This window comes from Pararge aegeria, chromosome 4 (genome assembly GCF_905163445.1).
Source record: "Pararge aegeria chromosome 4, ilParAegt1.1, whole genome shotgun sequence".
In the NCBI taxonomy this organism is placed as follows: domain Eukaryota; kingdom Metazoa; phylum Arthropoda; class Insecta; order Lepidoptera; family Nymphalidae; genus Pararge; species Pararge aegeria.
This window is the reverse complement of record NC_053183.1, coordinates 10,716,800-10,744,712: the sequence shown is the minus strand read 5'-3', so window position 1 is coordinate 10,744,712 and position 27,913 is coordinate 10,716,800. Positions and strand designations below refer to the sequence as shown.

Below are 27,913 nucleotides of genomic sequence, written 5' to 3'. Positions count from 1 at the left end.
AAATTCGTAAATTATTATATTTTGGGATAAAAAAATCTTCATATTTTTATGTAGGGATGACAAGTTAATTATATTGGTTACGCTTAAATTTTTATGTAGTTGGAGTTGTAGGTGGAAAATTATAGGTAATAATGGAAAAAGTAGCCACGTTGCGTTTTAGGTCGTATTTTAATTTGCAACGTTTTTAATTTAATAAAAATCTATTCCTGTGCTTGGAATCACCAGCATTCTTTGCCCACACGCCTAAAGTGAAGGCATACCTACACATTTAAATAACTGAACACATTGTGACTTAATATTTCTTAAGTGCACCGAAATAATTAGCTTTAATTTTTATTTTCAGGAATTAATAAAACATTGAAAGGAAAAACGGAATTTTATTATTTAAGGAGCTTGTTCTCTAATTGTTTTTTTTATGCGAGCCGGTAATTGCAAAGAAACCATTTGAATTGCGAATTCCTCTAATTAGGTGTTTAACATTATAATTTATGTTATTTCGGATCTTTTGATGTTTTGGATCTTCGCGAGATACGAAGCTGAAATGGCAATGGGCGAAGCACATAGCTCGGATGAGCGTTGGACATTTGGGTCCTAAGGAAGATAGAATCCGGAAAACATAGCGTCGGCGGACACTCTACAAGATGGATAGATGACAGAAAGAAGAACAGAAGAAGGGTTTGGAAATCCCTACGGAAGACTTATGTCCAACTTCAGATTATGAAACTAATTTGAAAATAATAAAATATTTTGTCAAAATAGGTAAATGGGTCATTCATACCGATTACTTTTGTAAACTGAGCTGGGGCAAACTGTATGCAAGGTTATCGACTAAGATCATTTAAGTTATTGACAAGCCTTTGAAAAATAGCTCAGATTTCAGATTCCGACATATCTATTCGATTTTAATTATATTCTTATGTCTAAATTGTCTAATTTGCACAGTATAAAAAGCTAATGTACCCAAATGAAATACCCTGAAAAAGCGCTTTTGTTAACCAAAATCACTTTGGAAGTTACAAACGTATGTACACGTAGTTTATTTCTGGAATACGGAAAATATTTCTTTTGTAACTGCTGTGTGGGCGGAACAAACAATAGGGCGCCGCCTTATCAACTCGAAACAATGAAATAGGTTCCCAGTTGCCGCTGAAATTATAAATCTTTATAATATAAGATGACATCATTAACTTGAAGTAGTGGTGTACATACAAGTACATGCCTGTCCACGTGTCTCTTTTAACCAATACACAGGGTTGCACGAGAATGTTGATGTCGAGTTTTCGTCCATTCAGTCGTGTCTAATGCTTAGCTTTCAATCCAGTTTTATTACATTAATTGTTTTTTGTAATCGCCATTACTCCTAATGTCTGACATCTGCCCTGAAAGTGGGACTTGGGATCAAATTAGATGACACACAATGAAAATATATAAACACACAAATAAAACGTAAAACGTTTACTTAGTTATATATTAAAATATTCTGCCCTAAACTGTCTTTTGTTTGCCCTTCTCAGCTATTGATTTATACCTAGTTATCTGTCAGGAGTCGGTTCTAGATTTGAATTGTTCAAGTGTAAATTTATTGGGCTGCCCGCCTTTTGTACCCAATTATTGTATTTGGGCAACCTAACTTCATTTACACTGAATAATTAAACTTAGGGACATAGTACGAATAACTTAAACATAATTTAAACTTTACATCTACTTAAATAATTATTATAATACGAGCATTTTTACAAAATTAAGAGTAACAGAGATTTAAAAACGTTTAGTGTTTTATTTTGAGAAAATAAACTGTTGTTTACATGTTAAGTTCACTGGAAATAGTTTTAACTCTGGTTCTCGATTTCGCAAGTCTTATACTTATTCGGTTTAAGTCTAACCAGCTTAGTAGCGTCAGAATAAACGATATTGTTCTCGTTATCGAAAGCCAACCCAAATGCATCATCAATATCCAGAACTTTGTCTAAGGATACTGTGGCTTTTTCGATTTTGAATATACCATCAGCTGTACAGATATACACATTTCCATTAATATCAGTTGTTAGTCCTCTTATTCCTTCACTTGATTCTTTGTATTTAATAGCATCTTGTGAACCCTTCTTCTGACCGAACAAACCAGTTGCATTTGTAAAAAACATTATATCTTCGTTATCAATCACAAACTGATCTACTTTAGTATCTTCTAGTTCTTTAAAGCGGCTTGATTCTCCATTTATTAATGTATAAAGAAATTGATCGGGAAATGTTGAATAATAAAGTATATCTTTGAAGTAAATATTCCAAATATCATTACCTTTCGCTCCAATGTGTTTCCCTGTTTTTGTTTTGTGATTATATTTGTATATTCCACTACTTCCGCCAATATATATTTCATGGCTCTTCTGATCAACAGTTTGCGCGAAGCCATTATTGATGCCTTGTAACTCAGCAAATTCTTTTGTATTCAAATTCACATAAGCAGTTTTAAAAATATCGTCATCTTTATTAAGACTATAGCTGAAATATACTGTATTGGTACTATAGTCTACTGCTAATAAGTAAGGTCTGTCTATATCAGTCTTAAGTATTTCAATATCATGATAAACATCACCTATTATGATTCCGTCACATTTTATTTCTTCTTTATTTTTTTCTATAACAGCAGCCTTTATGAATACTGCACTTGCTAGCAATAAAAGGATTTGCATTTTTCCTGAAAGTGAACGTTTTTTTTTAGTTAATGTAATTAATTTCACGGCAAATTTTTTACTAAATATTTCTGACTTTTATAATATTACATTATTATAGATTTAGTTTATTTGAGTTTTTGACTTCCAGTATGAAATATTAAGCACAGCAAATTATATAACTCACCCGAGTGCTCGTTGATTAGTAATAACTAAATGATGTTTTAGTAAACAAAGATATCAAGTTTATTTTATACATATTATTCATAAGAGTAATGAAATCTTAAGAGCGGGTAATTGCTAAATTTCATTTTACTAATTAGAATACAAATATAATTTACATGCTTCCGTCCGTCAAAACTTTTCAGTTACTAATAGTTAACAATAACTAGTTAGCTGCAGAAAAGTGCTGTTGGTGCAATATATAAAATGAGCCCGAGAGTCCTTAAGAGAAGCTAAAATCATGGCGGTGCATAATCAATACATATTTGAAAATTTAATTTATGTACATAAAAATTTAACATTTTTTTTAAAGAAAGTGGACTGTAACAATTTTAATATTAGAAATAAAACTAGCATGTAGTTCAGTTTACTAGGCTGCATAAAATGACTAATTCATTTAAGGGTAAATGTCTCTCAATAAGTTGAAAGTTTATATAAAACGTAAGCTTATAGAAAAATCGTATTATACTATTAAGGATTACATGTATGATAAAAAAATAGGGTATGAATTGATCTAACTTCATAGCTAAATATTAATTTGACTGTGAGATGGTTATAACAAAAATACCTTGCTAAGGTTGTTGTGGGCTCTTCTTAGACCAGAGCGCTTTTGGAACCCTCCTAGCTATAGTTTGAAGTTAACGAATGTAGTTATCACCATTTCGAACATAGGTAGTAACATGTTACATGTATGATAGCTTCATAAGAGCCTGTGATATGAACGTGTGCCGTACGAACGAAGGAACACGTGTCATGAACGTGTCTTCTGGAATAAAACATTTTTGAATTTAAATTTGTTACTAAAATAATATTTGGTATTATTTAAAAGAGCAAAAAATATGTTTTTGCTTTTTTTCAGCTCCAAGACTTTGCTGTCTCTGACCCTAGAAGACTGAGGTTATCAACTTAATATTATGACGTTCCTACACTACAATTACCGCCGCGTTTTTTCATTACAAACTCTGTGTTGCCCTTACATTTATTTGCCTTTCGCAACATTTTAGTTTATACTTACAACAAAACTATCAACTATAATTACAATAACTAAATATTAAACTAAAAGTAACACTACAATAAAAAAACTGTTAAAAATAAATAAATTTTAAATAAATTTTAGTTAAATTGAGAACGTCCTTTTTTTTAAGACGCTTTATATGTATGGATTTATATTTTATCTGCATATCATCATCATCATATCTACCCATTTCCGGTCCACTAAAGGGCACGTGTCTGCTCCCAAAATGAGAAGGAGTTAAGACTATGGTCCTCCACGCTCGCCCAGTGCGGATGTCGAAGGTGTGTGACTCGACACACCTTCGACAACAATATGGAGAATTCTCGAGCATGCAGGTTTCCTCACGATGTTTTCCTTCACCGATGAAGCAAGTGTTATTTTAATTGCCTAAAACGCTAACAGAGATGCGTTCCAGACATCGAACTAGGATCTCCGAAAAGGAAGCTGTAGTCAAGCTTGCAAAAGGCTATCATGACCGAGAGCGAGAACGAAAAAACAAATACAAGGTTTTCTATATAGACATTAGATTGAGTATTACTTGTAGAGCTTTTTGTAACAGAGCTCGTCCGGGAAAGTACTACTCATCCAGTGCGTGCTGGGACTCGAACTTGGCCCCCGAAAAGTGAGAATGTCCTAACCCCTGGCTATCACCGCTTTATCCATATAACCTTTTTATAGATATATCTATGTACCTATATTTTTAATTTATTACTAAGCGGTTAGCGTGGCCAAGTTACGATAGCGAAAATCAATCAATTGAATTTGTTATGCAAATGATCTGATTCGGTAACTGGACGAGAGTTCTTACTTTAAAGAAGAATAAATATAAATATACTACGACAATACACACACCGCTATCTAGTCCCAAAGTAAGCGTAGCTTGTGTTATGGGAACTAAGATAACTGATGAATATTTTTATGAATAATATACATAAATACTTATAATATACATATAAACACCCAGACACTGAAAAACATTAATGTTCTTCACACAAACATTTTCCAGTTGTGGGAATCACCCACGGCTTTGGACTCAGAAAGCAGGGTCGCTGCCCACTGCGCCTATCGGCCGTCTAAAAGAAAAAAAAGTCTTTATTACACATACAAATAGAAAGCCAGGTTAACAAAAAGAATCATAATACACATATGCACAAAGGCGGCCTTATCGCTTGAAGCGATCTCCTCCAGACAACCTTTGGTTGAAGAAACATATTCCATAAAAGGGATAATGCAACACCCAAATTCTGCTAATTATATAAAATACATACTAATACTACATATATATTTATATATTTTTAAAATTCAAAATTCATTTGTTTCAAGTAGGCCTAATTAATAAGCACTTTTGAAACGTCAACTCAGTCTGTTCGTAGTGACTCTACCACCGGTTCGGAAGGCAGATTCCACTGAGAAGATGGGGAGATTCCATCGCCTCAGATATGTATATAAATATCCATACATTTATCAATTCAATTTAAAGATTACAGCAAAGAGGAGATAGTAGTCGGTCTTGGTTATTATCACTAACAGTTGATACATATTTTTTTATAGTAGCATCGCCTATGAATAGATCAACATTCGCAGGATATGCAACGAGCACATCCTATAAAGTGCCCCCCTGTGTCATTTTAGTAGTAGCGAAGCTTTTGTGACAGAGCTGTCAGGTGGACCATCTGCTGGGTCCTCTAATTATTGCATACTATAAAACAAATAAATAATCCACTTGAGGCATACGAGTTAAAAACTAAAAATAGTTGGAAAATACAAAAGTGCACGCCTTATAATCTCATTCATTAAAATAAAATTGAGATTATATGTAAATAATAATTAAACTACATCTAATTATACCGTGAAAAGTAATAGGCTTCTATTCCTAAAAACACTGAATTCCTATAAAAGAAAACCAACTCAATAAGTGAAGTATTTCGCTCGTTATCGTGGCCACAAGATACGGGATCCGCGCATACAGACACACGAACGTCCAAGACAGAACTTTTTAAAACTATTTTTTAATTAGTTTAAATAATAAAAAGAGATTTAAAAATATCAAGAGTGTTTTTCTCAATATTTGTCTGTTTATATTCACTTATAAAAGCAATAAAGAATAATAAAGTGACATTTTAAGTTGGAAAATCACTCGGTGTGCGTAAACTGACAGTAATTATCGCTTAGCGAAACGAGAATTATTGTCAGTTCATAAGCGTTATGAGGCGTGCAATAAATTAAATGCCCCCTATTTGAAATTAGCACTCCACAATCAAAGTCCGTACGCAATGTCTATAAAAATATTTAACCATCATCGGTCAGAATTTATAAGGAACACTGAAAATGAAAAAGAATTTGATAAAATATTTTAAAATATACCTCATAGCGCAGTAATGCTCTTATTCCGTAAATGATTCTTTTGATTTTGAGCATTAAATATGTTTCCTTACTATCCGATGTCTAGCTTATGTATTGAAATTCATAGAATTATTTAATTTAAAAAATGGCTGAGTCCAAACTAACGTTTATACGTTACATTATATAAATAAATTTTGATTATAAATGTTACATTATATATTGTGCTGAATAAATTGAAATCGAAATTGACCTCACGGAACGGAACACAGCAATGTGGCTTGGTGGCAGACAAAATGGCGGTAGTACTTCGCCGGACCAGCACTTCCACAATAAGCTCTGCTGTTAGAAAGACATCTTAAATCTGAGTCTTATATAGTTCATGTAACACTTGACACTCGAGAGCTATAATTTTGATATACTTCCAACGTTTGCTTTTAAATCCCCTTCATTTGAAGTGCACCGCATTGCCAGCCAATACAACTTAAACAGTTTATCATTCTCCAACATCACGCGATTAATGTGTCTGCCAATAGTTCAACATCAGGTAAAGCTGCAATTTAATAATAATGTATCGCGTTTTATTTCAGCCTTACAACCATTATTTGCTACCACAGCATTTATCTACTACAAAGTTGAAAACATAAAAGAAAAATAAAGAGTTTTATACCTAAAAAAACCTAAAATATGGTTTTTATAACATATTTTACATTGAGAGCAATCGTTAACCCCGGGTCACCATTTTAAAAGCCTATAAGGTAGCTAATGGCTTATTTATTAGTACTAACTTATCACAAAAGAAGATCATCTCACGAGCTTCCTTCCTGGAAATATCAATCCAGCGAATAAAATTGTGTGAAAAGCAATACAAATAGCTCGATCTTCTCATAGATTCAAATGAAAATCTATAAAACTAAGCAAAGACAAAAGACAATTTCAAAGCGAATTGGAACGAGTGAGCTTTCGCGCTGTCAGCTGCACGTGATTATTCAATTTAAAATGGATAACTATAATATTCGAGATCATCTGGCAGATCAGCGATGAGTTTACATTTCACACTAGTTGCGACTTTAGCGAATTAATATTATTTAAATTATAATATATTCATTGCCGCATTACTATTAGTATTACAGTCATATAGCCCGAATAAAGAAAACAAATTATATTTTGAAAGATGATTAACCTATCTGCAGCAGTGAAAAAACTTTTCCGAAAGAGATCAGTTTGTGGTTGGCTTCAGTATAGTAACTTACGTAATTCATAGAATCTTTATCCTTACTAATTACTAATATCACATTATAAATGCGAAAGTGTGTGTTTTATCGTTATACTTGACGTCATAACTGAGCAACCACTCAACTTGATTTTGGCATAGAGTTAATTCAAAGGACGGAGAGTAGCATAGGGAACTTTAAAAAAAACGGTTCCTGAGGGATTTGTAAAAAACTGTAATAAATGGAAGAACGCGGATAACAGCTAGCTATGGATATATTCTTGTGCTTGTAACTTTTCGCGGCGTATATACCGCGTAACGTAGGGGTATTATTGCGAGGCTTGACAAAATCGCCACGCAACGCCTCACGCCGAAGACGTTATATGCGCCCAGTCACATATCGAAACACCAGGATTGTATCGCCCTATGGAGATAAAATATATAAATTTTAATTTTTTTTTTTTTTTTAATTCTTTATTTATTCGGGACTTTTCTTAACAATAAGAATGTCAGCCCCATCGTTCCCTTTACAAAAATTGATACTTCCTTTCTCTTATCTTAACTTAAAATCTAATAGAATTCTGGCTACCTCTGAATAAGGTGCCGCCAGGATACTATGCCAAATCCCCACATCATGAAGATTTATTTTAAATTTACATATTAATTGGTCCCTCATTGGCCTATTCCGAACACACTCCCCCAACAAATGCAAGACATCTTCGTCTATATTACAAATTTCACACTTAGGTGAACTGACCCTTTTCATAAGATATCCAAATTTGTTTAGAGGAACATGTCCAGCACGCAAAATTTAAAATTTAAAACGCTTGATATCCATATTGAGGAAGCCATCTTGGATTTGGAACTTGTCATACTTTATCATCAAGCCCTAAGTCAAGCCCTTTGATATATTGAAGGCTTTGGACATTTTGAATATTGGACATTACCTGCCTACAACAAGGCACGGGTAACCTCTACGAATGAGCAGGGTTTAAGCAGAAGTCCACCGCACCAGTCCAGTCTAAGTACTGGTTGTTAGATTTAAGAGGCCTTAAAACAATGAGAACTTTCAGACATATAGGTTCCTTTCGTAATTTCCTTTACCGTTAAAGCAAGTGATATTATATAAATTAAAACACACATAACTCTAGAACGTTGAAGGCGCGTGCTGGGACTCAAAATCGTACTCCAGAAATGGAGTCAGAATTCCTAGCCTCGTATTTTGAAGCAGGCCTATTTCCAGCTGTGGGATATTACTAGATGATGATAAATAATATAGTTACAACTATTTAACTACTGTCGGTTCACAAATCCGACTACCGATTTCAATTAACTCAGCTGAACTAACGATAGTACCTAATAATTACGAAGTCGGGTAACCACCTTAGCCTCAAACGTAGCTATTTTGTAGGACGGAATATTTTTTTCAACTGAGAAAAGATGCAGAAGTGGGATGGGACGGTAACAATTTGTTCCCGAGAGAGCCTTTTCCGGAATACGTAAGCGTTTTAGGAAATTAAGCTCGTCTTTTAATCTTAAGCTTATCAAGCATTCAGCTAGCTAGATTAAAACATTTTTTACCATTCAATTACATTTTCAGCTTTTAATCCGAGTTTTCCAACGAGATATGTTCAAATCACTCAAAGAGATATTAGAGGTACTATACTCTAATGCCGATTAAGTTAATTTAAAGGAATTTAAATGTTTAAATCATTTTACTTTTTGTTTAATATGGGCAATTTATATCTCTGTCCAACGAGATGTATTTATCTTTTAATTTCATTAATTTTATAGAAAGTAATCTTACAGAAAAATCCTATGGTAAAAAATATAAAGGCTTACATAAACGAAAATTTCAGCTCGGGTATAAATTGCTCTGACTTAATATCTAATTAGTTTTAAGTGGTATTTTAAGAAGAAGAAGAAATATTGCACACAAACATCAAAATATCCATAAAATAAGGAATAAACGAAATAAAATTGGCGGCCTTATTGCTGCAAGCAATCTCTAAAGATGATAAGGACAAAAAACCAATCCGATTAAGTTTGTGGGCCCGTTTGGAATTCTCGTAGTTTTATTTTTAAGATAAAAATGGTTATTATCACCGTCATCATTATCAACTCAACAGCGTTGAACTACAGGGCACAGGTCTTCGAAAAGATGGGTTTCATTCGTTGTCCAGCACGCTGGCCACGCTGGCATATTTATGGGCTTGACACTCCTTAGAGAACGTGTTAGTGAACTTTCAGGCATGCAGATTTCCTTACAATGTTTCTTCACCATTAAGCAATTGATATTTAATTTCTTTAAACGCACATAACTTCGAATAATTAAAGATGATTTTGGCGTGCCAGAGACTGAACTCAGTCCCCCCGAAAGTAATGCCGAAGGCCTAATCACTAGGCTATAACCGCTATTTATCAACATCACCTCACAATAATAAGAAAATAATAGCGCACGCTTCATAGGTCAGGCACCTTTACATAAAGGAATATGAATTTCAATTTGCGAGTTTAAACCTAATGTCTTGAAAAAACAGAAGCACACGGAATAATTTCCAGAGGCAATTTGTACGCGAAACATGTTCTTTTACCGGAATAAATAAATAGGTAAGCTTTATAGGAAATTACACTCAAACTAATTTCAGTATGAACGCTATTTCTCCTAAAATTCTTTAAGATTTTATCTTTTTCCGATATGTATATTCTATTATACTAAAGAAATATATTTATACATTACACTGGCCTTTGCTATATTGAAATCTATTATTGAAAACATGTTGCAATTTGAAGCCACAAAATATTTTGAAGCCACAACATTAATCTAAATCAAAAATTACAAAGATTCTTATGTTAGGTATGTATATATATATCGTGTTTAAAACAAAGAATATAATCTCCGATACAAATCAATTAAAACACAGTTAATTAATTACCTGCTATGGAAAATGATTGTACCAGTGTTTGCTTGTGCGCCAAGCTATTGATAAACTATAATATATTAACGTTTTAGTGTGTAAATACATGTGTAAAGTTTGAAATCCGTAATATGTTGGTAAGCCAAAGCATGCCAAAAGTTGTTTTGGAATATTAATTTTACAAAATAACATAAGTGCCTACGAAGTTCATAAAACATTTCAAGGCTGCGTCATAATAATATAGGGGTCTTACTTTGATCGTAGCTCCGCTACTGGGTAGGCCCTTAGGGTCTACAAGTTATAACGAGCAAACAGCCCAGTCTGCTCCTTTATCGCTGTTACCGTTAAATATTTGATGAAATTATAGTATATATACTTACTTAACTATCTCATACCCGCGATTGTGGTAAAGTGGAAAATGTAATATAAGTATGTAGTTCTAATTTTTTTTTGTTAGAGATATTTGTCTTTGCTGTTTTTCAACTGGTAAGTTTTATTTCGAACTGTCTCTTCTGATAACTACGTGGGTTTCATCAGAAACCGAGCAGAATAGTAAACTTTTTAAAAATATTACTAGATTAAATCCTAGTTTTTAAGTATACTGCGCGCATGAAACATCTTCGTCGAAAATATGTGATCGCTAAGTATATAAAGGGCATATCTAATTCTGTATTTAGAAGTACTTTGTTTTCAAAAGCTAACAGACTTGGCAGCTCTGTATGGTTAATTATTCATACATAATACAACGTAGATTCATCTTATATAAAGTAAATATGCCCCGCTCATAAGATCTATTTCTAGAATGAATCTAGGTACGAGACTAAATAATATAGTCGGCCAATTAAAAATAATAGTGTAAGCCGGTATCGTACGACGGGCTAAACGTAAGTATCGTTTTAGCGTAAGGATAAAAAGGACATATTTAGGTAGTTCCACTCTGCTTGAGCAATGATTCAGGATCAAAGGTTACCTACCTTTGATCCTGTGTAATTAATAAAATTAAAAACAACTACTTATAAATACAGCATCATCTGATTAACGAGCCATTAACCAAATTATTTGTCTTATAAGTTTTTTATAAGACAAATATTAAAACGAACGTTCCGTAATAAGGTCAGCAGATGTGATGGTTTTTTTAAATATCTCTTAAGTACGTAAATTATAAATCATTAATTAATACTTTCAGTTATGAATATATTCAATTAAATAACTGTACTGTAAATCAAATAAATATACCTTTATAAATTAAAATAAAAGAAAAGTACCTAATAACGTACTTAAAATAAAATCCTTATCTGAGCAGTACGAAAGACGTCCTTACGATACATCGCGAACCAAGACAGCTGTATTTCGGTACCGCAATATTACAAATTGAGCGCTTTCCTTCAAAAATCTTCAGGATTCACACACGTACCTTGTAGCATCACGTAGACGCACCGCCGCCACCAAATCTATTCTACAAACACTTTTGTACTGTCACAAATCATTTCTTTTCGCACTATATTTATTTTAGTCGTCTCGTTCTTACAAGATGTCACGGCAAGGATCACGCGAGGATTATAAAAATTTAGAGTCTACGTAGGAGGGCGCCCTCGACAAGAGGTCTGGTGGATGCACGCGAGTGTCGCTTGGATTTAATATGAAAGTTGTTTTATCATGTGCACTTGAGACAAGTTTCGCGAACGCGGAGCGGCGGGCGCGCGCCGTGACTGTCGGTGGACTGGCTTCTACTCTAGGGCTTCAGTGTCGCGGGGCGGCGCGCCTACGCTCGATACTGCCGCCCCCTAGCGCCCTCCCACCTTGCAAAACCATTGAAAAACCAACTGTTTGCTGCCAAAATAGTATCCAATACACTCCATTAATGATCGGATACAACGCAATCTTCGGCAATGATAAAACGATTAGGGCTTTTTCTAAAACTCTTACATTGTTAGAGTCGTATTTGTACGTTGCTAACGTTAAGTGGTGTTGCAAGTGAAATTAGGGAAGTTTTCGAGACTCACAAGAAACACTGTCTTACCATATATTGCATAAAACAAATCTTCACTGCTAACATTTAAAACAGAGGTTTATCATGCGATTTCTGTTTAAAATATCATGATATATGCTAATTTAACTTGCACGGTATTGTTAGTTAGTCTACGATAAAGTAATTTATATTTATTACAATACCATTAAAAGTTACTCCTTAAATTCCACAATAAATTTTAACGCTCCATAAAAACGAATCTTATGGTAGTCGTAATTTGAAGGATCTCGGTATGGTTAAGAGATCAGTTGCGAAGTGATTACTGATCACATATTGAGGGAGGCTAAATGCTACATTAGGGGTTTCCCTCGTCTACGTCTACCTTTATTTCAGTTTTTTTTAAATACGGGAACCATCTGTTTTTAGGGCAAGTTGGTAGTGGCGCACATAGAGGGTATGCACAGGGTATGCAGATGATATAAAATGAAGAAAATCTCCAGTTCGAGTTTAAAAAAACTTAAGGATAGGCATTGTAAGAGTTATAAAAAGCCTACCATTAAGTATTTATAACTCGTACTGGAGATTTTCTTTATTTTATATCATCTGCATACCCTGTGCATACCCTCTATGCACGCCACTGTGAGTTGTTAGTAACCAATGTTCCAAAGTATTAGCTCTTAAGGCATGCTTAGATAAGACAGGCTACAACAGACGGAAAAAGTTTAGTTTAGTCTCTGCAAGATATAAGCCATTTTTATGAGCCAAATTTCCTCAAGATCGGTGAATTACATAGGTAACACAAAAAAAAACAGATATACAATCGCACCTTTAAAATCATGGATTAACAACTGTATCCGAGCCATAACGGTATGTCAATCACTCTCGCTCCCTGAAGGCATAACTAATCTTAACCAGCTTTTTTAATTCACGCAGTGGTTAAAACGAGTAATGCTCAAACGAATAAGATTGAAGATTAAATGCCAAATAGCTTCTAACGCCTAATTGAATGGAAAGTATCGCCGATGTGGAAAACAGGCTATTATCGGATTTACAAGACTTTATACTGCTTCTAAAACGCAGTCAAAGTGTCAGCTTAAAGCTTATTCCCTATTTTATTATTTCCAGAGAGCTTAGCCGATTTTAATAGAAATGATTATTTAAGAAATTTAATACTGTGGTTTATTTCAAAATTATAGTTTAAAAGTGGGTTGTTTTAGCGATACCTTCAGCCTTATTCATGGTCCAATCCAGTCATAGTCATCCTTAGCCTATTATTGTCCTATTGGGCAAATACCTCCAGTCTTATAGGAGAGGTAGAAAAAAGAGTATACATACATGCTCCAATGTGGGTTGGTGGGCTTCAAGATTTTTATTTAAAAAAAAAAAAGTGCGGCCCAGACTAAAACTAACATGTAACTTATGATAAATAGTGCCAATTTTTAAGCTTCGTGCTGGTACTGAAATTTCCTAGCCATAAAAACACAACATACTTTGAACTCTTGACCCAGACAGAAGCAGTATATTAAATCCCATGAATACTGTTACGAAAAAATTTTTTGAAGAATTCGATTTGACTTTAGGTACCCCGGAACGCTGAAAAATAACACCCGTCTAGCTGGCAGCATTTCGTATGAAATACATTTTACCGAGATCATAAAATCATAGCAGTGCAGAAAGCGGAATTTTTATGTATTCGCGATATATATATTTACGCTGACATAAATATCTGTATATTTGAGTAGATACCAGAATAGGAATATATGAAATTTTATTTACGCAAGTAAGTAGATACTTATTATTTGTTTTACTTAACATAACTTTTTATTATATCGTTACTATTATTTGATCACTTCGCACTTCGATATCGTTATACGCATTTTATTATTATAGCTGGAATTTTTGCTCATAAAAAATGGCGGAAACGCTAAAACTCAAACATGCAATGTCTCTGTTTTAAAAATAAAGACCTTGGTGCTTAGTTATAATTCATATTTTTAGTTGTTGATGTTTAAAATAGATATTGCTCACGCTCGTATTATGATGCGAATTGAAATAGAATTGGAAAGTGTGACTCGCCATCCTCTGCCTCATTGCAGTAATCACAATAAGTCAGTATTTTTAGAGGAGATGGCTATGAAATAGACACGCATTTTGATTCTTAGGCATTATTTTTAGCAGTAATATTTTAGTATCAGAGCTTTTTGTGACTCGTCCGGTGAAATGCTACCGACACTACCGACAAGCTACTTTGCCGTAAAAATAAGCAATTTCAACGGCAAAGTAGCCTTGTTGCATTGCTGTGTTCAGGTCTTAAGGGCGTGGTTGCCGGTGATATTAAAGGCATATGAGGCTTAACACCCAGGTACGACTAAAGTTGATGGAGACAGCACGGCACGTTGCAGGACGGGTTTCTGGCGTGCCCTTTGATGTATTTCTGTTTATAGGATAGGCACTGTAAGAGTTATAAAAAGCCTACCCTTAAGTATTTATAACTCGTACTGGAGATTTTCTTCATTCTATATCATATATGACGGCCGACTGGCGCAGTGGGCAGCGACCCTGCTTTCTGAGTCCAAGGCCGTGGGTTCGATTCCCACAACTGGAAAATGTTTGTGTGATGAGCATTAAGTGTTTTTCAGTGTCTGGGTGTTTATATGTATTTTCTAAGTATTTATGTATATATAATTCATAAAAATATCCATCAGTCATCTTAGTACCCATAACACAAGCTACGCTTACTTTGGGGCTAGGTGGCGATGTGTGTATTGTCGTAGTATATTTATTTATTTATTTATTTATCTGCATACCCTGTACATACCCTCGATGCATGCCACTGATCAGTAGCGCGATCTGGTTGGTCCTTCCCAGTTGATTAATATTATTAAAAAAAAGTATTACATTGCTATAAAATAAAAACAAATATGCTTAGAGTTATGATTAATATATACACTTTGAAACCTAAATTTACCTACACTGAAAACATTAATCACCCTTTGAAGCGTCACATCACAACCCCATCAATCGTTCTCATTAATTTGTTATTTGATGCTTGAGTGTGCTTTGAAAAGCTATATATCGAGCTCAAACTAATTATCTATTAACTGTCAGTTCAAAATATTATTTATTTATTTATTTAAACATCTTTATTGCGTAATAAAGGAGAAATTACAAATATAGTTAAAAAAAAAAATAAAAGCAAAAGGCGACCTTATCACTAAAAGTGATCTCTGCCAGGTAACCTTACCGATAGTACACAACAAAACATGAGAGACGGGAAATCGCAATTAAAACAAACAATACATAAATTTACACACTTAAGTACATACTACTAATAACTAATATAATAAATTATTAAAAGAGATAAATAAAATAAGATATAAATAAATATAAATATATATATATATATTAACAAATATTTATATATATTAATTTGCTTGAATGAATAATAATTTTATTGATTCCATTACATGTTAGTATCGCGCGTTATTAATAAAATAAATTGCATCCACAATCTTCAGATCGCAGATTGAATTACGAGCAGATAGTGCTACCGTTTTTCTACTCTCACCTGTGGATAAGGATGGTTTTACTTTTACTTTTACTTCATTATTTGATCTTAATATTTTTTTCCTACATTTCCATGGTATCTTTAGATCGTCACTTACTTTTATTCATTCAACTGATACCTATAGTCGTACAATCTGTGGCCAGCAAAAAGTCCGTAATTTACTGTTTATTTTTAATCTGTCCCCAAGATGCAAGCTGATGCAATATAAAAACCTAAGTAGGTAAATTCCATTTTTTTTAAACTAATTCTTAGAGAGTTATAGGTATTGATTTGCGTCCTCTCAAAATAATAGTTATGGACTACTTTAACAGTGCTTCAAAATAAAACTTCAATAATAGCATTCTTAATTCTTATTCTAATTTAAATAGAATAAATTAATTATCATAGTGGAATTGATACCAACCAAAATATTTGGTTGTTCGTTACCTCTACGAGTATTTGCATTCGTTACATCACTATTGTGTAACGAATGTGCATTCCTAGTCGGGGAGCGCAATCAGTTCCCGTGCTGAATGTCAACGGGAAAGCTTTTAATGGGTTTTTTATGCAAACCGGTAGCTTGCAGAGTTGCCAGCAAACAGCTTTTAGCGTCGTAGATGGCTTCATTTATGCAGTCTTGTCTCGTTATTTGTATACACGCTCGAGATTGTTTTATATTAGACATCACCTCGGTTTGTTTCTACAGATTCGATGACCTACCTGGCACAGCGGTGAGCGATGTCATTTTAAGTTGGAGGTCACGGATTCGAATCCCGGTAGGGCAATTAGGGAGTTTATTCTGGTCTGATCCGGTGGAAGGCTTAGGCCATGGCTAGCCACCGCCCTACTGACAAAAACGTGCCGCTAAGTTAGCACCCGTACGATGTCGCGTAGAAACCGATAGTATAGGGTTAAATATAACTGCAAAACTTCCTAAAAGGTTAGCCCTCTAACATCTTTAACTGCATCTTCACTTACCACTACGTGCGATTACAGTCAAGGGCTAACTTGTAGTACTAGCGTTAGTCCGTGGGACACTCACGTTAATATAGACTGCGTCAATCAATTTGAATAGTCCTTCTCTAAAAGTAATTTTTCCTTACAGTAACATTTTTTTTTTTCTGCGTGTGATCATCGGTTGATAATTTAAGTCAAGTAAGCATACCAAAGAACTTTCTTTCGTATTTAAAATAGTAGTTAGGATTAGGATTATTATGCAGTTCCCAATCTCCTTTGGAACAAGTGATTCTTTATATTGACTATGAAAACCTCATGAAACACACTGTTTTTTTTTAGCTTATTGACAGCCGAAGTTTGTCTGGGTCGGCGTAGCGCTGAAAAAAGTTGGACCGATGTGATTTTTTTTGTTCCGTACACAAGCATCACTTTAAAATGTTTAATGGTTGTCTATCATAAAAGTAGCACTGCAATTATGTTGTTTTTTTTATATTTTGTTTGATGTTATAAGTAAAACGAATTTCTAAACCCAACCTTGGAATCGAACGAGGGACCTTATGATGCGTAGCTTTATTCAACTACACTACAACAACGAGGAAGTTTAACGAAAGTTTTCTTATAGTATAGTAAGAATAATTTATTCGCCGCATTATATTGTAATATTTTCCGTTTGCCTACTAAAGCACAATTGAAGAACCGCTATGATTCAAAACTTTCTCTCTATTGATTGTAGTCTGCAGGGTAAAATTAGGTTCGTTTAGTTAAACTGCAACATCAGAAAGTTGCAAGTTTCAAACTGTCTACGGATATAGCTGAATGGTGTGAGTGAATCTAACTAACCTTATAGAAACTTTACTATTAACAGTAATTCTAAGCATATCGGGCTAGAGTCAACGCAAACGGTAGACTTTTTATCAAACAGGTAAACGGAACTGGTACCTTAGATTTTTATCAAATACAAAGAACTAAAGGACTTTGACTCTACTTTCGGAGGGCGAGTTCGAATCCCATCACGTTCTAAAGTAATCTGAGTTATGTGCGTTTTTTAAGCAATTAAAATATCACTTGCAACAACGGTGAAGGAAAACATCGTAAGAAAACCTTCATGCCTCAGAGTTATACATAATGGTCTCAAAGGTGTGTGGAGTCCACCAATCCGCACTGAGCCAGCTCGGTGGACTAAGGCCTTAACCCCATCTCATTGTGGGAGAAGACCCGTGCCCTGTAGAGCCAGTAATGGGTTAAATGTGATGATGTTGATGAATATCAAGTGATTATTGTTAATTTGTTTACAGCTGAAATTATAAAATCCAAAATCTTCGGATGGCGGATTGATTTTTGTTGTGGTATCCTTGCAAAAACTATTTACGATTTGCTTAATAATTTTTGGTCATAATCGTGATTTATTAGTCCATATTTAACCAAAAGCTTTATGTTGATTACATCATTTTAGAACCCAGTTTTTGGAGTTTGGACAACGTCCTTGGCGCAGTGACAAGCGCCATGGTTATATAAGCAGTTTCTGAACTGGTCTGGTGGGGTGCTTCGGGCGTGGCTAGTTACCACCCTACTGAAAAGACGTGCCGCCCAGCAATTTAGCGTCCGGTACAATGTGCTACGAAACCTATTAGAGTTATGAGTTTAATATATACTGTCATATAAATAACTTTAAAATCCGGTACCATCCTACACTGCATCTTTTTTTACTACCAGCTGAGAAAGTAAGTTTAAGGGCTAGGTAATAAATAGAAAAATACTCCTACCTACTTTTTTTTTTTTAGTTATATAGACAAGTGCTTGACTGCAATCACACCTGATGGTAAGTGATGATGCAGCCTAAGATGAAGCGCGCTTGCCTAGAAGATGCCTATTCACTCTTGATTTGAAGGTACCCAAATTATTTATAGGTAATGGGGAAGACGGAAGATGGGAGGGCATTCCAGGCCTTTGCTGTGCGGATCAGAAAGGAAGAAGCAAAACGCTTCGTACGTGTTAATGGTATTTCAACAACGTAACGGTGCAGATTCGTTCGGTAGTAGAAAGGAGATGGTTTAACCAAATCGAATAGCTCCTGAGCTCACTCTCCGAAATGTATCTTGTAGAATATAGCCAGACAGACAACCATACGCCGGTGTTCTAGGCTTTGAAGTCTACCGACTACAAGGTCGTTGCCAATGAGTCTCCTAACACGACGATCCACCGAATCCAAAGCACCTCATCCTACCTACTAATCCTAAGTATTTAAATTCAATAGTCTCATAATGTGTAAATATACAAAGTGTGGTAATCAGTAAGGTGTACTATACTCGCACACTTGTCGATAGTTCAGCTATCAGACTATTTATGACATCTATTATCGATTAGGATATACTGTAGGGAATTAAACGGTCACAGAATGGCTCATTTTATGTTTTATGTACACCTAGTGAAGGTTCGACAGAAGGTCGCCGTTCCATCACCTTGGGACGCCAACATCTATCGGTTATCCGAGTTATATATCCCGCCCATTGGTTCTACTGCATTGCAATTAGTTATTCTTCGTCGGTTACTCTATTTCTTTATATTTCTGATTTGTTTACACAAAGAACTTTGAGCATTGCTCTCCATTACCAGCTGAGCCAAATAAATTATCTTTTTCTTTAATTAATTCAATTAATCACTGAATCTGATAGTTTCTTACAAGCTTGTTATTTGAAACTTGACGAATTGTTAATTTTTTTTCGATGATGCAATTAAAGATTGCAGTGGACTAAACTGTTAGGGAGAATAGCAGTTATATTACCCATACCTACAATCGGTTTCTGTGCAACATCGTACCGGAACGCTAAATCGCTTAGAGGCACGTCAAATTGTCACGATAAAGAAAGAAACATATAAATGTATGGGAGAGATCTGATTACTCATTTGGTATAATATTTAGTTACCATGGTTTTACATTAAAATCCTACTACCGACTAATATTATAAATGCGAAAGTTTGTATGGATGGATGAATGGATGGTTGACTCTTTCACGCAAAAACGAGTGAACCAATATGAACATACGTTGGAACGATAGATTATACGTTGGATTAATACGTAGGCTGCTTTTATCACGGCAGAATGTACGGTTTCATGAGAAACCAAAAAACCGCGTACGAAGCCGCGTGCAACAGCTGGTATTAAACATATCATTTACTATGTAGTATTAGTATGTAAAGTACATGTAGTGTATATCAATTATTTCTTTTCAAATTGAATTTTGCATTATTCCGTTTTCCGTACCAAACATGCTTAGTCAACCAAAGGTTGTCTGGAGGAGATCGCTTCAAGCGATAAGGCCGCCTTTGCGCATATCTATTTATTTACCTTTTGTTTTTATAATTTGTGTTTTTCTTCTGTATATGCAGTAAAGACTTTCTATCTACCTAATTTTTAAGCTTAGTTAACTTTTTTTCCTTATATACGTCGGTAATGTGTGAGTAATTTTAGTAATTTTGTCGACCACTTTGGCACGGTGGTAAACGCTGTTTTATGTGTCGTAGATCTCGGTCCTAGGTTTCGGTAATGTGGGATTTTTTAAATTTCGTTCATTTATTTACTGGTCTGGTCTTGAAAAAGAAAGACGTGCGAGCAAGCCATTTAGTTATATTCCGGTACGATGTCTCGTAGGAGTCCCCTAGCAATTATATAAAAAAAAAAAACATTTTATTAATATAAAGTGTTATAGGGTCTTATTCTTATTCTTGGACTCCTTTGTTAGAAAAATCAATAGAAACACCGACATCTATTTAAATATAGTTACGTTACCTAATACGTTCGCGCTAGAAAGTTGCAAGTCAGTTTACCGAAGCATTAACTAAGGAGCTCGTGACTACTAGAATGAATTACGATTTTCCTTTAACGTAAGTGTTTATTACGAACGCAAAACATGTGAAACATTGCATAAGTAAGTACCTTAATATATAGTAAACTCTATGCATAAAAAGCCGCTGCCTGTCCTTTCACTATTACAACTTTTAGTATCCTACAAGTACCTGACAAGGATTAATATACTTGTAGGTAATGTAGATACTAAAACTCCATAACCTCCACTTAATTTAATAAAGGCGGAAGCAAGGGTTTACATAAATTCACTTTATATATTCTATCAAACGAACGTAAACACTGAAAGTCTTTGTTACCAGTAACTTAGTAGCTAAGGGGCTGTAAAATACAATATGAAAGTATTGTTTGTACAAAGCACGTGGATTGCACAATAGAACATCGCACTATCGCGTGCGATATGTAAGAATAATGATATCGCAGCCGTGGTCAACGACACGCGAAAAGTAGGCAGACTGGCTTAATACCCTTTCTGACGAAGGCACAAAAAAACTTAAAGGTGCAGTATACGTGGAGAAGGCAGGTTTTTTTGTTGTGTACGCGATATAGGTCCTGCTTGTTTTTTTTTTTTGCCACCAAGGCCATGGTTGCTTGTTTAATAATAGGCAAATGAGGTACATCTGCTCCTTCATGGATACATGGGGTCACTTTGTAGGTCGTTCGTCGTTGCTTAGTTATTCCCTGTATAAAGGATGATTTTCGTTGTAACGTTGCCGCTCAACGTACTTTTCTATTTCCACTTTTTTTTGGTTGATTATATTAAATTAAATATAACCAAAATAATCAATAATCCTTACATAACTTGTATTTCTTTATTTAATTATAAATAAGTAAGAAAAGCTTTCTGTAAATTTGTCGATAATAGAGATAATTTAGAATTATTTTCTGTCGACTTTGTTTTACCGATCATCATAAACCTATTAGAGTCCCAATGCAGGGCCTCCACTTGAATAAGAGAGAGGACTCAACACGCTGCGATATGGTGGGTTGGTGGGCTTTAACAATTAGTACGTAGTAGAATGTTAATGATAATAACCGGGATTGATGGTTTAATGTTCTCAGGCAATATGGGAATGGAAACCTCCAATTCCCTTACTCTAATATATTTAATAGCAAAACCCAATTCTTAACTATTGTCAGCCCGACCCGGCAATCGAATTCAAGACCGCGTGAGCCGTAGTACAACTTGCTTTAAACTAAAACAACGAGGAAGTTTGCTACACTATGCCTATAAATAAAGGTGTATTTTTAACATCTTTCATGCAGATTAAATCGTAGGCGTATGCAGGCTATATTTAGTTCAGGCACAAAATAGATTGCATAAATGAGGGGTGAAGTATCGCGTGCGGTTCCCACCGTTGATACCATCGCTGGGGTCGACGACCACCTTGTGCAATACAAGACACCACAGAATTCAGTGAGGCCTAGTTGTTATCAAACTTTACTAACGTTCGTAACTTATCAGCATAAACTACATAAAAAGTACCTTACTACATTATTTGCCTCTGCTGGGTACAGGCCTCTTCTCTCCTAGGGGAGTATAGACCCACTACGCTGATCCGTTGCATGTTGGTGGGCTACGTGAACAAATGGCTTCACGGTCCATCCGAACACCGGGCTGGCACTGAGAATTCTTTAACAGAAAAACCCAAAACCTTACAATTTTTGGGCCTGACCCGGGATTCGAACGCAGGATCTCGTGCCGTAGTTAAACATGATAACAACTACACCAATTGCTTAGCCACCGCAATCGACTGATGTTCGATGCCGCTTCTAACGCCCGAATCTAAAGATAGATTTTCTTGTGCTATCTTTATTTATAAGTATATACTATCCATATATTTCGAATTTCAGCGCGAAACTCCCACTTTTCTTAATTATTAGACGGCCGAGCAGTTTGCTTTCTGATCCCAAGGCCGTTGGTTCGATTGCCACTACTGGAAAATGATTGTGTGATGAGCATGAATGTTTTTCAGTGTCTGGGTGTTTATATGTATATTCTAAGTATTTATGTATATAATACATAAAAATATTCATCAGACATCTTAGTACACATAACACAAGTTACGCTTACTTTGGAGCTAGATAGCGATGTGTGTATTGTCGTAGTATATTTATTTATTATTTATTTATATATAAGATCAACAGTGAAGGAAGACATCGTGAGGAATCCTACATGTCTGAGAGTTCTCTATAATGTTCCCAAAGGCGTGTGGGCACTGGGCCAGCGTAGTGGACTACGGCCTAGGCCCCTCTCGTTGTAGGAGGAGACCCGGTACTGAGTTCATACTATGATGGTGATGATGATATATCTATATCTTTATCTTTATCCGCTAATAATTTTACCGGTGCCAAAAACTTTACCCGCTAACATGTTTAGGATGCTATTAGAACCTGAAAGTCTTTTTCCTGATAATGGCGTAAACAAATTTTTACACCATTATCAGGTATAGTACATTGCTCATGGGCAAACTATCTGACCGTTAACAAAACCGCGGCAAACCCCTGTTAGATTTTCCGCGGTTTTGTCAAACATCCTAAACCCGTTATTTTACTGTACCCTCGGAGTTTCCATTGCCGGTTCCATTGATGTTTTGGCAGTATGCCTTAAACAGTGCTATATTGAATTTCTTATAATAATCACATTTTAATGAACATGTCTAATTTCTACTGTAGGTTCTCATAATGTTTTGACTCTACGAATCTAAATCATCGTGTAAATTGGATATTTCTGTTTGTACAGACATTAGCACGCACACATGCATTTTTACACGTGACGGGCACGTGAAATGTCGTGACAATTATACATAGATTATTAGGTATATTCATTGAATTAAGAATATACAGAATCCTCATTTAGCCATTAAAATGCAGTGCATTGTGTTCAAAACGGTGAAAACGCCCCGCGTACGTCTCACTTAACACCCGCGGAATGTTGCTAGCTCACAATTTTTTTCCCATTTTCCCATTTTATGGTGAACGCTTAAAACATTAGAGGTAAAATAATTACTGTCAACTGATAAATGGTATGAAGTGACTAACCGTTTGTTCGAGAAACCATTCTAAGGTGGAGTGGTTTTTGATGCTTCAATATCAGTCGTGTACACGGCTTCTGTAGGTTCTTAATTCTGTGGGTATATTATATTTCACATGCAACGAAACGATTCCGTTAAACACGTCATACTGCAACTTATTACCAAGTCGCATGTGTTTTGAAGCGGATCACATGTTTTGCATTGCCAATGCTGTAGGTTGCTTTGATTATTCAAATTACTATGTTGTATGAAAATGTTTGTACGTACAACGTACCAAATGAGTACATGGATTAATGCAGTTAATAATAAATCTTTTATACAAATTATGGACGGCCGATTGGCGAGAGCGGCGACCCTGCTTTCTGAGTCCAAGGCCGTGGGTTCGATTCCTATAACTGGTAAATGTTTGTGTGATATTAATGTTTATATACTCTGGGTGTTTTTTTTACCTGTACCAGAATAAGCGATACTTGGAACATGATATTCTTTTTTGCAAACTTTTATTTCCTATTTAATAAAACCAACGGGGCAGGCATTTTTTATAATCTGTTTGACACGTACCTACCTATTTCTTAATTTTTAACCGAAAATCAAAATACCAAATTTCATAGACATAACTTGAAGGAACGTTCATCGAATATATATTTCATTTCATTTCATTTCAATTTCTTTTCATTTCATTTCATTTCAAAACTTAATAAGTATACGCATACGCCGGTGTCCCTCACACCGACGTAAGCGTATATGAAGTAAATAGTTACTAAGGGCGGTAACTTCATTAGGTATATAAATGGGTAGCCTTAACGGGTTTAGCACCGTTATTTATATCGTAGGCTGATGGACAAAGAATCCGTTGAAAAAATGTTTTTCACATCTTCAGTGAATGGGTTTTTGCCCGCAATGTTACAATTTGTAACCTCTACTGAAAGAACAGATTCCGTTCGCAGTAGCCTACCTTGCATGTTGACTCTAACAATTCGCTCGCAAAATTCGTTGTTTCTTACGTTTACTTTTTGCATTTTTGCAACTGAACTTAATAACGACTAAACAAAACGCAATTTCTTCAAGTTTTTTTTTATTACACTACAAGTTAGCAAAAGTCAAAGTCAAAGTCAAAAATATATTTATTCAAGTAGGCCATGGGTGGCACTTTTGATGCGTACTTACATGAGAATTACACGGTAGTGAGATGATGGCGATAACCATATTCGTGAACTTAAAATTAAAGCTAAAATTAAACGCGTCCTGGTCTAAGAAGAAGCCCACAACAAACATAGCCGGGTGTTTTTTTTTGTTATCACCATCTCACATTCTCATTTAAAATTATCAAAAGAGCAACCTGCCATAATTCACACCCAAGCTTATCGATTTAGTAGTCCTTTATACTATAATAGGACTATTCTATAAGCGTTTAATACAAACTTTGTAATTTTTAAGAGACATCTCCAAGATGTCAATGGGTAGTTTATTGTAGAATTTTATGCAATTTCATTTTAACGAATTATGAATTTTATGTTTTATTTTATGAATTTTTAACTGCAATCCAACCTGATGGTTAGTGATGACGCAGTCTTAAAATAGTAGCAGGCTAACCTGTTAGGGACTATGGCAGTTATATTAAATCCATACCCCTCGGCTTCGGCTTCTACGCGACATCATACCGGAACTCTAAATCGCTTAGCGGCACGTCTTTGTCTTTGGTAGAGTGGTGACTAGCCACGGCCAAAACCTCCCGCCAGACCAGACCAGAGAAAATTTAGAAATAAAATTTAATTTTTTAAATCTCCCCTGCCGGGAATCGAACCCTGGACCTCCATTCAAGACCACAGCGCTCACCGCTACGCCAGGGAGGTCGACGAAACGGTCGAGGTTAAGTAAGCGTAAACAGCAATTACACGTCAAATATGAAGCAACCGGTTGTAACGTTAGTAACTATGAATTTGTATGGAGTGCGTTACACCGACTGAGTTGCCCCTAAAGCTTATGCTTCCCTTAGAGCTATAGAATAAACCCTGGAGCTACTGAAGCTTCAGAATGTGACCCCGGAAACGTTAATTAAAAACTATAACATACCAATAGCACTCCTTTTCTTTAGTGTTCATTTCATAGCGTACTTATATAACTTATGTCAAGTCGAGGCGCTTTGAATAACCCGGTAGTTAAGTTATTACAGCACCTGCGTGTGAAATTGCTTATTAAATTATTTTGAAATAAAAATACTCGCTACTACTTAAAAAGACTTGCTGTCAACCTGTAAAAACCGTCAGACAAAAATAATTGCAGTCTTTGCAGTTTTCATATACTGTATTGCAGAACACTGCAATAAAGTATATGCAAACTACAATCATCTACTTACAGAACACTGTATGATAGCCTAGTTGTAATGAACTGGGCCTCTGTTTCGGTGGGAACGAGTACGATCCATGTACTTCTTGTAGTGGAATAAAAATAAAAATCCATATTTATATGCGATTTATGCACATTTGATAATACTTGCTTGGTGAGGGAAACGCATCGTAAGCGATGCGATGCGAGTGAGTGACTTCTACATAATATTCTTAAAGGCGTGTGAAGCCTACCAATCCGCATTTCTTATTCTGAGAGAAGACCCTGTAGTAGGCTGGTAGTAGATCCATAATAAAGTAATGATAAACTACGGACTGAATCGTATATGATGTAAGACAAATATAAACATTATTTTATCTTTTTTCGACAGCTGGATGGAAGCACCCACCCATGCAAGACGGAGCAATGTGGCGGCGGCGTTGGTCGGAACATCGCAGAAGCACTGTGGAGGTTGCGTGATGGTCGTGTGCGTCTTCTTACCGCGATCGGTGACGACGCTGATGGGAAATACATAGAAAATATTGCACCAGGTTTAATCCTAAATGGTAAGTCAAACTTCCCAATTTCATCTTTATCCTGAACGGGACCTTAAGCACAGGACAATATAAGCACGTTGGGCAGCAAAAATATTTTGCGTTTGTAGCCATTAAAAAAGTTTTAAGGTATTTATCTAATTGAGTTGTTAGAAACTACCTAGTTAGTAAAAATAAAGTGTAGATTACGATGGTTTGCATAAACAATGCACTACTTTGCGTCGGTGGTTAAAATTTTTTATTTTTTGTTAAAAACATTTTTAAACAAACAATATTATATTTATCAAAAGAACAAAGAAGTAGCTAACAACAAAGAAATATATAATAATAACGTAATATATATAATTTACAAAAATAATTCTAAATACAAATTAAGTATAATTATAGATATAATATATATGTGACACTGTGAAACTTTTTTTATATTGTATCAACGGAATCAGTTCGCGTCGCAGCAGTAGCGTTTTTTAACCCGTCTCTCGATACGGATCATTTGCCAATCCTGATCACCGCATCATTCATGCCATTTTAGTCGCATTTCTGCTTACTTCATATCATACTCTAGTCAAATTGTCCAACTCTGCCAGTACTGCGCCATTAACTTTTTTATTTTGACGTATTTTTAAGAATTCATCCCCTCAGTAGGAAAATAGGGCATGGTTCGTTTGAAAAACGAACGTAACTTAAAATAAAGTTGGTAGTTGTTTTCTCCTTGAAAATCGCGCATATAGAGCACATCAGTTAGCAGTTAATGAAGTTAGGTTAATTAAATTACAAACATCTCATTGCAATACAATTTTTTTATATGAGCAGTAAACATAACCTTCTAAAGGTATACTTGAGCGAAGAAAAATTGACTCCGACTACACCGGGAAAAACGCAAACGTGAAAAAGATATCCTTAAAGGCTCGAGTTAAGGTTTATCGAAAACTCTATCTTGAGGCGGGAGCCGTCTAAGCGGATGCATTTCGACCATTATGGATCTTTTGTACTCACCCCTTTTTATAAGCTCTCGCCAAAAAGCTTTGAATACCAAATCAAGAAGCTTGATCGTTGCTTTTAGGTTGGACACAGTAATCTTTAAGGATGAGAGACTCTCAGAAAATCTAATCTCGTCCTATTCACATTGCCGCATTCAAAATTTATCAGTAAATGCTCGATACCTACTAATCTACGTCCTAATAAACGTAAACATCCTTCATGAATGAAGGATGCTTCTTCTAACTGCCTTGTGCGGCTACCGATGACGACGACCTGGGTATGATTTCGATCGGGCCATACAATTAT

General features: G+C 35.2%; 2 protein-coding genes across 4 annotated transcripts in view; one reads left to right on the top strand and one right to left on the bottom strand.

Annotated features, from left to right (window-relative positions):
• LOC120623481 (pseudouridine-5'-phosphate glycosidase) overlaps positions 1 to 27,913 on the top strand; it is a 220,864-nt gene that overhangs the window by 167,635 nt on the left and 25,316 nt on the right. For all 3 annotated transcript variants that reach the window (XM_039889519.1, XM_039889518.1, XM_039889520.1), the window contains exon 8: positions 26,464 to 26,638. In XM_039889519.1, the coding sequence (XP_039745453.1) occupies positions 26,464 to 26,638 (175 nt within the window). The remainder of the gene's footprint in view (positions 1 to 26,463; positions 26,639 to 27,913) is intronic.
• LOC120623482 (ommochrome-binding protein-like) lies at positions 1,441 to 2,902 on the bottom strand. The gene is made up of 2 exons (XM_039889521.1): positions 2,857 to 2,902; positions 1,441 to 2,695 (listed from the first exon to the last, which is right to left on the bottom strand). The coding sequence occupies exon 2, from the start codon at positions 2,688 to 2,690 to the stop codon at positions 1,830 to 1,832; it is 861 nt and encodes a 286-aa protein (XP_039745455.1). The 5' UTR covers positions 2,691 to 2,695; positions 2,857 to 2,902; the 3' UTR covers positions 1,441 to 1,829.